We start from the raw sequence: 14,882 nt of genomic DNA, 5'->3' as shown, positions 1-14,882 counted from the left end.
CCAGATAGTCTTGAAGTCAAGACGGTAATTGTTAAGCGCGGTGTGTAGTTTTACAGCGCGGTGTAGCTGCGGGGACGATACACACACCTTCGATCCCAGACGATACACACACCCTCGATCCCAGTATGTGTGTGTCAGTCAGTCGCAATTACCAGTCAGTCGCGCTACCTACGACTGTTGCATGTGTAACATCGCACTGGACAGTGACTGTTGCATGAAAGGCAGACAAATAGGCAGCGCCTAACGACTTGTCATCAAGTCTAGTGCCCAGAATGCCTTATCACTTGTTTGCATAATGATAAGTGACTAGTGGTCCAACACTTGAACTCCTGCAGCAACAAACACGTTGGGGAGGGATATCGAAGACGTGTGACAGCATAGTCTTGGCACAAAACGCCAGCGGTTGATAGTGGATAGTGATGTAGTAGTACTACTCTGTTGTGAATCGTTAGTGCGCCCTCGTACGCGCCCTGACGTATTGGGCCAAGACTAGTAACAGCACGGACGCCGTGGAGAGCTAGCTAAGAACGGGGGACGGCTACAGATATAGAGAAATACCGACCGGCGGCCAGCTGATTTGAAAGGGTGTATCAGGTACACGTACGCTGTGCATGCTGTGTGGGGTACTGGGAATTTGGTGAACTCCAATCCGAAGGAAACAAGAACGATCCAAAGAAATCTGTTGACATTATTTCTTGTCAGAGCCAGACGAATTGATCATCCAAGATGGAGGGTACAAAAAAAGACGTGATAATTATTGGAGGAGGAATCAGTGGTAAGTGTTTTTTGTTTGTTTGCAGACTATATTTTTATTAGCAGCTGATGTTATGGAGTGACCGGAGTTAGCGAGCACGTACGACCCACCGTCCCGGGGTCAGACAGTAGTTTCCCAGGCGTACGTGCCTGGGAGTGGAAGGTCGACCTGGGCTCTGCCGGGGCACTGTTTCCGGCAAGCGGCATGGTCTATTCTCATGTAGTACTACTACTAGTAGTAGTAGGCCTACCCTTGTTTTGTACACCGTCAGTGTTTCAGTTTTACCAAGGAGCAATAAACTAGAACTCTTTTTTTTTTTTTTTTTTTCGGGGGGGGGGGCAAACTAGTTTCTAGAAGTAGGATGACCTCCCCCTCCATACAAAATATTTGCCATTTATTTTAGCATTCTGAAATTGGTATGGCTGTCACAGTGTCATTACAACACAACAAAGTATGGTTTAAAGAGGTACCGGAAAACTTTCCGTATCCTGCCAACCACCACCACTTTTCACACATTTTTACAAATCGGAAATCTCATTTGTGTTTAAATTAATCGTATGATGTGGTACTATTTTATTTTGTAAAAGTGGTGTCAGGATTGCTTCCATCTTGCTGTTTTGCACTGCTTTAATTATTCAACTAAATAATGTATCGTAGGAGGTCCTGTTTTCGAGGTGTCCCTAAAATCGGGGCAAATCTTTTACCTCTCTGTGCGCGATGTAAACAGTCCCTAGATATAAATTGTGTGGTTTTATTTGCCAAGCAAAGAGTCTCCTCTCCCTTAACCAAAACTTAGAAACACGTAAGGCTCCACTGGATATTTGCACTTGTAAATGCAAAAAGTTTGGTATTTTAGGCATTTCTACAAGGTACAAAAATATGTCATAATGTTGAGGCCATATAAAAATATTTGCCCACCGAAAAAGTTTCATCAAACACTATTTCAATTCACAAATCATGATGATCAAACCATGTGACTGAATATTTTGCTGAGCATTCTGGAAAAAAAATACAGAGGCTTAAAGAAGCCATGTGCCTTATATCATTTTCTAATATTTTTGGAGAATTATTTTTTTAACCCTCCGATCAATTTTATTATTCATATTAAAATTTAAACGATCATCAGCTTATTGATTCAATTATCACTGTTTATTTATACGCTTTATTATAAATTTTAAGAGAAAAAAAAGGGGGAAAAAATAAATAAAAATCAGATTTGAAAGCCAATGATTATTCACACTTTTTTTTAATTATTTATTTTTGTTATTTTGGGTAACTTTCCGTATGGCGCCACCACTTTTTCACTCATTTTTACAAAAAGGGATATATCAATGAGGTAAATTAGATACTATATTATTTCATATCGAATGAAAAAGTGGTGGCGCCATGGGGAAACTTTTCCGTTATTTTTTGCAAATTACCATGGTAATTTTAAAATTTCATAAAAAAATATTTTGAATAAAACGAAGACAACTGCTGGCTATAGAGTTATACACAGAGTCTCAAAGAACACTTGTAGTCACTGTAGATGTTTCTTCCATGTATGGCTTCACCGGGAAACTATGCTTTCTTGTTTGCCGTGAAAACAGGAAAAACTCAAAACAAATGGGGCCAGTTGAAGTCATCGAAGATCGGTGTGTAGTGTGAACATTTCATTGTCCATCAAGTTTTAATATATGTTTGCATACTTCATAATAACAAAAGAAGGTAATTAGGGCATCGGTTGATATAAGGCATCATTATTTTTTTCCCAATTCTAAGAAAAAGGCATAATAGCGTGAAAACTGGTAAGGGGAGGATAATTATAAATGAATACTAGCCTATTAGTGTTATTATTTATTCTGCATTACAAAAACACATTACAAAGTGCAAACATATTAAACAAACCAAAAGCCAGGGACATGTCTGGAATTAAAAAAGTGTATACAAAAATATGTAGCCCGAATGCCTTCAATTCCAATATCTCTGGTCATATATAAAAACATTAATGCCAGCAATAAAATAGTATTTTTTTATTGGGAAGCCGTTTGCATCATTTGACTGAGTCTATTCTAGCAGCCCCCCCCTGTTCCAGCAACATCATGTTCAGAATACCCTAATCATTTGCTACATGTAGTAGGGTTAGGGTTTAAAAGATTAGGAAAACAGTCAACATAGGGATGTCGGCACAGCTAACATGCAAATTCCAAGGTTTTCCATTTTGCAATAGTTTTTGAACTTTGATCTGACATGTCTGAGTGCAGGCCAAGGTAAACAAGATACAATTTGTTTCTTTTGTGGCAGATAATCGCAATTTGTCCTTCAGACATACTTTAACATTTTTTGCATACAATCTACGGACACACCTTGATGAAACTGATGTGCTGTAGGTATGTAGGCCTACATGTAGTTATGTGGAAAATAAGTCAAACTTTTCACTGACATGACAAAAAGAGTGTTTTATATCCAACAAACAGTTAATTGTCTGGTGATTTGACTCAAGTTGTTTACAAAGGCTTCATTTTACTTCAATAAACATGCAAAGATTGGTTTCTGAAAACGATAAAGATTGATTTTTATGAAAATATGGTTACTAATTTTTACCAATTGTAAGGTTGTGACGAATGCTTATTAATTGTATCACAATATTGCATGCAATTTGATTGACAGATTAAAAAACCCAAATTGAAACACTTTAAAAAGTAAATTTTGAAATCTGGTGACAAAAATATTTAAAAACAGAACGCAAATGTTAAAAGCCTTTACAGTCCGATAAGGTAGAATCAAAAACCAAAAGCTGTCCGGCAGCTGAAACCTTGCTTGACAAAATATCAATATTTAATTGTATAAACCAGATTGAGTTTTATTGACGAGTCTTGCGTGGTCGCCACTTGAACAAGCTATCTCAGTGTGTTAAGCAAACTTCTTCATTGCGGTGAAGGGGGGGTGGGCAAGCTGTGGCAGAGACTTAATTTCTTTTTTTTGGGGGGGGGGTATTTAATGTATGAAACAATTCCTTTGTGATTCGTAAAACTTTTTTTTTTTTTTATCTGGAGAGATGGGATCTAGTTATAAAATACCACTGGCTATTGTAGCTTTATTAAAACAAAACCTTAAAGTTAATAGTTTTGATCCTTGGATTATCAATCAATCTTACATCTTTAGGTTTGTCTGCTGCTAAGCTCCTTCAGGAGGAAGGGTTAGATGTTCTGGTTGTTGAGGCTCGAGATCGTCTCGGAGGTCGAACCCACACTCTGGTGGTAAGTACACTCTCTCAACTGAACCTCGTCAGGGTCTGATACGAAGGCAATTCCCCCAATGCTCCCTTGTAATTGCCTTGGTGCCTTTGAGATGCTCAGGAGCTGTAGAAATTTACCTCATGTAGGCCTAATTGTGCCCTTTACCAAGGAGCGATCTCCCTTGAAATTGGTCCAGTGGCATGATGCCAGTTAAAACACCCAAGGACCTGTCGAACCTGAAGTAGTCCGACTGGCTACAGTATTTAAAAGCATCCCTATTAAATGATAAAAGTATGGAGTAAGTGAAATAAGCTGACAGACTACTAAAATGACGAGCTAATTATACTGGTCCTGCTGAAATCATGAGTTCAAATTACTTTACATACTAGTAAAGACACTCCCATATAGGCCCACCATTTTATTTAAAATGTGTAAACTGTGAAGAGACTTTTGTAAGTTGTACTACGTAGGCATACATTTGTCCTTGTGTAAAAGTACACAAAAGTAAATTTAAAGTGCAGTGGGGTCACTATACACAGTGCACAAACAAAAATTCCAAATTAAATATTGGTTGGTTATTCCATTGCCTGTTAAGTTGTACAGTGTTAGCACATTTCATTGCCCTTTCAAGTGCATTTTAAAGTACACAAAAATGAAAAAGTAAAAAGAGTGCTGTGAGTCACTGACGTAGCACAAACTTCCCAAAGTTTAAGCTTTTTTTTTATATATATTTTTTTTATGCAAATCGCCTGACACACAAGGCCTGAAGGCCACTTCAAGGTGTGGGCTACAATTATTTGATTCCAGAGGCCATTGCCACCTACTTCTAGGGCTGAAACAGGGTTACCCCTTTCACAGTCCATACGAATGTAGGCTTGGGTATCTTCAATTCGAAGCCTAGCTGGTTGAACCATAGAGCAGGTTTCCCGTTAGTTAAAATCATTAGCCAAGTTGGCCTCTATTGTCCCAATCTCAGTGCAGACTTGTTGACCTCAGAGGAATAAAGGCAATGGGAAACTTTTTCAACAACTGCTCACAAATCCAACTGCCCTGCTCCGTTGATATCCAACAGTCTACTGACACGCCCCACTACACAATGACTAGAGCAAGCTAATCTGAGCATTGACAACAATTAGGAAAGTCTCACTCCGGACCCATGGCAGAGAAGTTCATACAGAGAAGTCCCCTTGTACACTAAGCGAACAAAATAGTCCCAACTGATTTTCTAATATACGCCATGGTAATAGTAAAATGTAAGCAAGGCAATTCTTTTAAGAACTGAAACATTTCCCGAATTCAATACAAAAAATCTTAAGGACACCCTGTTTTATCTGTCATTTACAATGAAAGTATGTGAAAAAAAAATGTATTGTGAACAAAAAAGTGAACAATTTGGACACCCAGTTTTCAAATTTTCCAGGAAATGTTGCCACCCTTTCACCAAATTCTGGCTGAAACATTTTGAGTTGTTTCAACTATCATTTGGCCAGCTTACGAAGAACACTGGAGTGTCAAGTGTATTCCTGGTTAACTGATTTTAAAGTTTTTTAAAGTGAAACTATTTTTTTATAGTATTTTTTTGATAAAATGTCTTTGCTATATTTGTCATCCAAAATTTATAATTACCATAAAACAAAACCGTTTTTACTTTGTAAGTTTTTATATTTATTACATCATATAGGCCCATCAGGTGATGCAACAATACAATGATACTTTTTTCACACATGTCAGTTTACTGTATTTATTTCCAAGAAAGCCGTTAAAAAAAACTCGAGGAATATGTTAAACTGTTCATGATATTTAAAACTAGATTGGATGTCAGACTGTGATTGGTCAGCTCAGTTGACAATCAGGTCAGCTGACCAATGACATCATCACATTAGAAACAGCTATGAATTATATCTAGCTATGTCGACTTCCAATTCAATATCTCGTTAAGATGTGGACAGAGTCCCACCAAGTGAAATTAACTGTTTTGTCAGTCGCTAGAGTTGTGTTCAATGATGCAGGTGGTACAGTGGCAAGAAAAGATGTAGGTCAGTTGTATCGGACAGACGAGGAGAGTCCAGTGGCCTTCTTAGGCTCTTAAAGGCACTGGACACTATTACTCAAAATAATTATTAGCACAAACCTTACTTGGTAAAGAGTATGTATACATATACATACATACAATAGATACATACATCATATAGGGCATTTATATAGCGCCACTACATCAAGAACGCTGCGCATGTCTTTGACAGTTACCAAATGTGTCCAGTGTCTTCAAAGGCACTGGACACTGTTGTCAAAGACCAGTCTTCTCACTTGGTGAATCCCAACATAATGTATAATAAAAAAATCTGTCAAAATGTTGACTTAATTTTGGTTATTGAAGTTGCAAGAGAAGAGTGAAAGAAAAAACACACCCCTTGTTGCACAAAGTTAGGTGCTTTCAGATGCCGAATAGAAGTTCAAGCCTGAAGTCTTTTAGTTTTAATACTTGAGTGAGAAATAACCCCTTTCTTAAAAACTACGTAACGTCAGAGGGAGCCGTTTCTCACAATGTTACCAAGTAAGTTTTTATGCTTAGATTTTTTTGAGTAATTACCAATTAGTGTCCAGTGCCTTTAACACAGACAAATCAATAAATTTTAATAAATGCTACATGTGCTGTCCAGTCCCATTGCTACAGAATTTCGTAAATGAAATCATAATTTCATTTAATCTACCCATTGGCAGGGCTCTAATTTCACGCTGGACTGCTGGCATGTGAACTTTGACCGGTCAAGTCCTCAAAATTCCAGCTCTGCTGTACATGTACACGGTGTATTTTATTTTGTTTTATTTCTGAGTCCGCCGTCTTTACTCATCAATATTTTATGAGATTGTCAAGTCAAGCGACGAAGCAAGCACTTATTGACAATATTCTTATCACCATCTGATAAAAAGACATATAGAATGAATGATATCTTATAAACCCCTGCTGTTTTTTGTAATATCTTATGCTGTACATGCTGTGGTTTCAGTCAGATTCCTTACACACCATTCAAGGCTGTAACGAGGGATTTTCACTTCAAAACAAAATTTTATTATTTGAAATTGTATAACATGCATAGATCTGCTTATTAATTAAAGAATGCAAAAAGACACTGCTTCATGCAGTAAAAATCGTAAAGGCCAATCTGTTTTACAAAAATACTGTGTGGACCGAGCGAAAGAGTGGACTCTCTGTAAAAGGAAATTGGCTCTCCCATAAGATACTCTCGCATGACTTAAAATGCACCTGTGAGAACTCTGCTCTTGAAACTGACAGCCCCATTTAGGCAGTAGTCAGGAGCCAGCAAGCAGCCTTAAAGGCAGTGGACACTATTGGTAATTACTCAAAATAATTATTAGCATAAAACCTTACTTTATAACGAGTAATGGGGAGAGGTTGGTCGTATAAAACAGTGTGAGAAACAGCTCTCTCTGAAGTGGAGTAGTTTTCGAGAAAGAAGTAATCTTCTACGAATTTGATTTCGAGACCTCAAGTTTAGAATTTGAGGTTTCGAAATCAAGCATCTTAAAGCACACAACTTTGTGCGACAAGGGTGATTTTTTTCTTTCATAGTTATCTCGCAACTCCGACGACCAATCAAGCTCAAATTTTCACAGGTTTGTTATTTTATGCTCATAATGTTGAGATACAGCAAGTAAGAAGACTGGTCTTTGACAATTACCAATAGTGTCTACTGGCTTTAAAGGGACTGGACACCACCACTGCTGGACACCTTTGGTATTAATGGCCCCTTTTCATGAAATATGTAAATTGCACATAGCGTTTGCGCACTAACATTTTGGTTGGCAAAAATATGGGGAACATCGCGCTATTTGGACAAGGCTGATGGTTGCGTGAGGCGGACGCGATTGTGTGTCTGCTTAGTCCATAACTCTTTGCGTTTGCCAACCGACAGGGTCTGTACGCATGGGCGTGAATGCAATTAGCATATTTCATGAAAAAGATCTGTGTCAAAGCCCAGCATTAGCACTTAAATACATACTTACTCCACAGTGTATCCCAACATGCATTTTTGAAGTAACAAATCTGTGAAAATTTGGACTCTGTTGGTCATTGGAGTTGCACAAAAATAATGAATGCAAAAACCACCTTGTTGCACAATTTGTGTGCTCTCAGATGCCTAAAATAAGGCTTCATTTAGGCCTAAAGTCTTTCAATATTTGAGTGAGAAATAACCTCTTTTTACACCCGAATTCGAGCCCTGTATAAATGGAACTGTTCACTCCTTGAACTCTAGAAAAATAAAGTGTTTATGGCTGACCCTGGGCGGACCATCATCAGCTGCCATTACAGTTCCCTTGGGGGGGGGGGGGTCAATGGAGGTCAAGCCAATAAGTTGAGTAGTGTGATTGATGACACACTGCCCCTGTATCTTAGATGTATTAATAGTGTGCGCTAGATTGGAATGGGCTGAGGAAAGATGGAGTTTAGAGAAGAGAGGAACCCTGAGGCTTCCCATGGTATCTAGATTATCAGGGGAGGATGCTTTTACTGTCATCGGTTGGTGCCTGGGAATAAAATATGGATTAGATATGGCTGGGAATACTCTGCAACAATTCATAATACAATTTAAATTGTTTTTATTATGTGAGTTTTAGGTCAATGAAACAAGATTTTGTCACAGCCTTGCTCTGTGGTCACAGTTTGTTAGTTTCAAAGGCATATTAGGACATAAATTTTCACTGTTTTACTTTTAATTTATTATTTGAATATTAATAATAAATTGGTTTTGTCAATCTTCAGTTTGTAGACTGTGGCTCAAACTGATTTACTAAAAAAAAGAAAATTCCTTGTAGTTCTCTGCTTGTAAATTATTTTGTTTTTAAATGGCCTTATTAGACAGTTAATGCAATACTTGTTTAGATTATAATAATCACTTGTCTTAATGGGAACTAATGTCTTTTCATGTTCCATTATTTCGTTGATTACACAACTACTGAGTGTTAGCTCTCCCCGATTCTGTTCCCTGAAAATAAGCGTAATTTTTTATGTTGAATGTGTGAATTCAAAATGTCTCTCTCAAGTGTTTGCAGCTGTGGCAATTAAACGATCAATTAGTTCTTTCTTAGTTTTCACTCAATCTGGTGTCATTATTCTTATTTTGTCTTTTTATGTATATTACTAAAGGACCCCTCCATTGGTTATGTGGATTTGGGCGGAGCTTACGTCGGCCCCACCCAGAATCGTCTTCTCCGTATGGCCAAGGAACTGGGCGTGGAAAACTACAAGATCAACGAAGCTGAGAGGCTTGTTTGGGTTGATAATGTAAGTTTGCTTAAAAACACAGGACACTATCGGTAATTGTCAAAGACACTTGTCACTTAATAACAAACCTGTGAATTGAACGCAATCGGTCATAATAATGAAGAAAAAAAAAACTCTTGTCACACGAAGTTGTTTGCTTTTAGAAACTTGATTTCGGGACCTCAAAATCTAATTCTGAAGTCAAATTAAAATATTTTAGTGGAAAATTACTTCTTTCTCGAAAACTCTGTTACTTCAGAGGGAGTCGTTTCTCACAATGTTTTATACTATCAACAGTTCTCTGTTGCTTGTTACCCAGTAAGTTTTTATGCTAACAATTATTTTGAGGGGGACATGTTGCCTTGGATTGGGCGAGTTTGTCTATGAAAAGAATTTGAAATGCATATGGTTAGAAAGATGTTTTAAAAGTAGAACAAAATGATCCACAATAATATGCCCTCTCCTTAATCGTCCTGAACTAACATGGCACGCCAATTTGTGGAGTCAAATTTTTTACGCCAGAAAATGGCCAACCATGTCGCAGCAGCTAATACAACCACAGTGTATAAATTAAGCAGTGAACAGTAAATGTGCATGTGGCATATTTGATAAATAGTGTTATATTATGTCTGTTTTTTTAAAACAATGTATTTGTAGCCAAGCCCAGGGGCTAAATTGCCACAAAGTTTTTAATTTAAAAATTACAATACAATGCTTATCAAATTACTTATTTAAAAATAGTCGTAAATTTACCCACATGTTACACAAAAAAACTATCCCGAAAAATAACAAAAAATTGCACACATTTATACAATCATGTACTAATTTGAAAATAGAATATCTCCAGATAATATCAGATGTTTAATTACAAAGTACTATGAATAAATCTTCGTTTGAAATGCAATCATGGTTTACTAATTACTAGGAGATGCCATTCACAAGAAGTGCTAGTTACACATTTTAAGCCGCCCATGTACACGTGTGGCATGCTGAACCACATATTACATAATACCTACATGTCTATTTTCACACAGTCTTAATTAGTTTCTAGGTTTCATAACAGACAAAAGATAGAGTTTTAATAGCAAAAACTGTTAGATTTAAAGGGAATGTTCTATTTGGCAATTACTCAAAACAAATCTTAATTTAAACAAATGACTTGGTAATGAGCATTGGAGCTGTTGAGAAGTAATTTTCCACAAATTTGATTTTGAGACTTCAGAATTACATTTTGAGATCCCGAAATCAAGCATCAAAAAGCACAGAGCTTCGTGTGACAAGGGTGTTTTTTCTTTCATTATCTCGCAACCTGGACGACCAATTAAGTTCAAATTTTCACAGGTTTTTAAATATTTTGTGCATATGTTGAGATACACCAAGAGAGAAGACTGGTCTTTGACAATTACCAAAGGTGTCTAGTGACTTTACAGTGAAGTAAAGAATGTCATTGTTTGTCCTGCCGATATTAACCCCCAAGTAATTTTTAAGAGTTTTTTGTTTTTGACAGCAACGTGGTTACCCTTTCAAGGGATCATGGCCCAAGTTCTGGAACCCTCTCGTCAATCTGGATTTGAATAACGCTATCCGAGAGATCGACAGACTTGGAGATATGGTAAGCAACTTTAGAATTTGTTAAGACCTGCTCTAGACACTGAGCTAAATAGCACTATGTGGAGGTCTCCCTAATCAAGGGTGCTAGTAACAAGCTATTCAACCTTTGACAACCGTGTCGCCTGCCGTTGATTTCACCAAACTGTTCCTAACTTAGGATTATTCTTAGGACTTGGGACGATTTAAATTCCGTATCCAGTAAGAAGCATATTGAACCCATCCTAAGTTAGGACAGGTTACTCGTTCTAACTCGAGTTAGGATTAATCCTAGCGTTTTGTGAAATCGGTTGCAGGGATCACACCAAGGTTTACAATACAACCTGGTAAGCGGCAGCCAGGGGATCTCCTTTAGGGGATGTGACTTTTTTTCAGATATCAAATTATTTTTTCCGCCCAGATTTCAGTGGATGCACCTTGGGACGCACCAAATGCCGAAGAGCTGGATAACATGACGATGAAAGAATGGATCGACAAGACATGTTGGACAGAGTAGGTCATTCTTTATTAGTGTTAAAGTTAGTACTAAGACTTAAACTTAGTGGTTTGAAACATGGTGCCTCATTGAAACTAAGACCTAGACTTAGACCCTAATATCCGAGACAAAAAAGAGGCCTTCAGGTCCAAGAGTGGGACTTATCCACCAAGACTGGAACAAAATAATTCTTGTCTGAGACATAAATTAGACCCCGTAGACCCCAATGTCCTAGAAAAACAAAAGGCTTGCAGGTCAATGAATATGACTTTATTCCAAGACTGAAACCTAGACTTAAATCCCAATGTCCAAGACCAAGAAACAGGCCTGAAGACCTAATATGATGACTTAAACTTATACCCCAATGTCCAAGATAAAGAAACAGGTCTGAAGGTTCAGAGTGTGACTTAATACCTTCTGAAATCTAGACTTGAACACCAATGTTTAATACTAAGAAAGAGGCTTGAACTTTCGTAGGTCCAGAGTATGACCTAACACTAAGACTGAAACATACCGAGACAATTAGACCCCAATGTTCAAGACCAAGAAAGAGGCTTGTAAGTCCAAGAGTGTGACCACACACAAGGACTGTACCAAATTATTGAAGACGCACTCCTAGGAGTTCAAAAGTAACAGCAATGAGACAAAACAACTTGACTTCAAGACCTCTAAATCATACATGTAGATCAAGACTAGGCAATTTTAGAACGTTTACAAGGAAACACCAACAATCCTGAGACTCCTCATAGGGTCTTAAAGATACTGCAGACCAAGCCTGACACCGAGACCAGTAAGCAACATCAACCGCGTAAATGCTGGTCTAAAAAAAAAAAACCCAAAAAACAAGTAGGCGGGCCAAGATTTTCCATCAATTTTTTATGTCCAACCCTTTATGATATATGCAACGTTTATTTTCGCCAACTGAATACAAAAATTCCCAAAGTAAAAGTGGAACTCCCTTTACAGACAAGTCGAATATGCTTACTATGCATTGTAAATAAATTGTAACATATTTCACACGCAGTACATGTAGCTCATTTCCATCACGACTGAGTGTTACTTTGACACGCTTGCTTCACAATACCAAATGAGACTCCAGACTTTGAAAATCTGCTCAACTCACCTTTAGCTTTGAATTTTCAGTTGGCTCTTTCAAAAGGATCACAATTGTCAATATTTCATTGCATCATTGGTTCTGCTTGACAATCTGTCTGAAAAGTGAAAATTAAACACTTAGAAGAAGTTTACTTGCAGCATGCACAAAAGTCACGGACGTCATGTTCCATTTCTAAACTCTTGTACAGAAAAGCATCATTAAATACTTGCCCTTAGACTTGTCCAGGCCTAGGCAAGGGGGGCAAGCCATATTTCATTTTGCATCTTAGACCACTTCCATTGCAGTTTAGTAAGGGGCACCCAAGGCGAGAATGGTGAGACCTTCATGTAATCCCAGGTTTGTGAGCCATTTATAGTTGGCCCTTTCAATTTTTTCGTTGTTGAAAATTACCATCTCTGAGGTCAAACCATGGTAGCGTACAACGCTCTGGCACTACTAATATATATTAAGAGTTTCAGGAAATCTGTCCCAATAAACTGCTTGGACCTTCTTTTTATTCTGTAAATTGCAGTTTTTTTGTGGAAATAATTTTGTTGCTCATTTATTGCTGATGTTTGTAGTCCCCATTTACAAGCCGTTTTTTATTTCAGCAGACCGTCCAGTAATGCTGTCATCTTTTTTTAGTAGTCAGCTACCCATTTCTTATCATGCCTTTAATCATCCGAGTTGTATAGTGAGTCCAGGAACCTGACCCAAGATTTATTTACCTAGAGTGGTGCATCGATTTATGGTGGTCTTCTGTCAGCTGACGGTTACCATGGATACTAGCGAGCTCTCCGTCCTCTTCTTCTTCTGGTATATCAAACAGAGCGGGGGATTCTATCGGAGTTTTGGCCGAGAGAATGGGGGTCAGGTAGAGAGATAAGAAATTCATTGCTTCACTCACAAACATCTTGATGCACCTCCACTAATCTGTAGTCCAACTTCACACGTGCTTTTAAAAACTCCTCTAATCTGAATGTGATCTTAGACTGACTGTGTAGTGGCTTGCTCTATTGCTAGCGACATGGTGAAGGATTGGTCTTTAAGTTTTTCAGGAATGTCACATCATGAACTTTCTTGCTCTTCTTTAATTTTGTTTTCTTCAGTTAGCTCCTTCGGTGCCCGCTTTTTTGTGTGTGTTTTGAATGTAAAATGCCAAGCTTTTTTAGGTTTTCAAAATTCTGTATAACAATTAAACTAGTTAAGCCCGATTCACACTTCCTGCGAATGCGAAACAAATTCGCAACAAATAATTTGCATCAGTTGACTCAACTCCTGCGAAACATTCACTGCACAAAAACAGCCATTAAAAGTCCAAATTGGCTACAAATTCGCACTCACTTTCGCAGGAAGTATGAACCAGGCTTTAGTCTTTTTTGGTACATTCAAAAGTCAGTAGTATTTCTTGAGTGATAATGCCCTCTGGTGATAAGATAAGATAAGAACTTTATTATCCCACACTGGGGAAATTTAAATTTATAATACGGGTCGTACTATATTGATGAAACGTTTTTAGTACATAATTCAAATTGTGCATGTACGATAATGGTGTTTTTAGAATACATAAAATAGATTGTACGTGTATGACCTTGGCACTGTAAGATTAAACATCTGGAAATAATTCATTAATTTTATGACCCTTTTCAAAACCACAGCTTGGGTGTAGGATCTGTTTGCTTGTTTGAATCCCCAGAAAAAACGCCTGTTTCCTTTAAAAAAAAAATGACAGGGCTCAAGCAAGGGTTTCATTTGAATAGGGGCTCCAGCTAGGTGTTTCTTTTTGCAAATAAGTACTAGTCAACAATTACAGTGGTACAATTTTTGAAACCACTCCTCCCCCTCCCCCCCCCAAAAAAAATAATAATAATAATTATATATTTAAAAAAAAAATATATATATTAATTAATAGTAAGATTAAGATTAAAAGTTGAAAACCATTGAGTAAAAATGCTGATACACTTTAAAAAAAAAATTAAAAAAGGACAAACAGGAGTTGGACAAACAGAAATTGATGGACAATAAACAAACGTACAAGAATATTATTTGAACCCTACAGATTCCAAATCTGCGACAACTGTCAAGAGTGTAATTTTTCTTTCCCAATGTGTAGAAGCATCCGCCGTCTTTTTATTACAACTTGTGAGGTTGGCGTTTGCATGGAACCCCAAGAGCTATCGGTCCTCTTCTTCGCGTGGTATCTGAAACAGACAGGTGGATACGTTCGATTTATATCGAGTGATAATGGCGGCCAGGTACTTGAGATTGAGACTTGACACCTAGTGTTAGTTTTGATTGGAGTAGAACTCACGTTTTCTGACATACTTTATTTTTTCTATCTGTGTTTAATTTTTCACAATATTTTACCTTGTAATGCCACATAATTTAGCTTTGTGCTGCCAGTTTGATTTTTAACAAAAATGAATGAATGAATGAAAAAACCCTAA

The 14,882-nt window shown here is 37.5% G+C and overlaps 1 protein-coding gene across 5 annotated transcripts in view; it reads left to right on the top strand.

Moving 5' to 3' along the window:
- Window positions 1–482: 482 nt before the first annotated feature.
- Window positions 483–14,882, top strand: part of LOC117298441 (amine oxidase [flavin-containing] B-like) — a 34,604-nt gene continuing 20,204 nt past the window's right edge. Inside the window, exons 1-6 of one of the 5 annotated variants that reach the window (XM_033781705.1) lie at window positions 484–775; window positions 3,899–3,993; window positions 9,140–9,277; window positions 10,764–10,868; window positions 11,265–11,356; window positions 14,549–14,690. In XM_033781705.1, the coding sequence (XP_033637596.1) occupies window positions 727–775; window positions 3,899–3,993; window positions 9,140–9,277; window positions 10,764–10,868; window positions 11,265–11,356; window positions 14,549–14,690 (621 nt within the window). In that variant the 5' untranslated portion in view covers window positions 484–726. Of the gene's footprint in view, window positions 776–3,898; window positions 3,994–9,139; window positions 9,278–10,763; window positions 10,869–11,264; window positions 11,357–13,167; window positions 13,310–14,548; window positions 14,691–14,882 lie in introns of all 5 variants that reach the window. The other 4 variants (XM_033781703.1, XM_033781707.1, XM_033781706.1 and 1 more) reach the window with 4 other exon arrangements.

Source organism: Asterias rubens, chromosome 13, assembly GCF_902459465.1.
Source record: "Asterias rubens chromosome 13, eAstRub1.3, whole genome shotgun sequence".
Classification (NCBI taxonomy): domain Eukaryota; kingdom Metazoa; phylum Echinodermata; class Asteroidea; order Forcipulatida; family Asteriidae; genus Asterias; species Asterias rubens.
The sequence above is the reverse complement of the archived record's forward strand: the minus strand, read 5'-3'. Positions and strand labels throughout refer to the sequence as shown.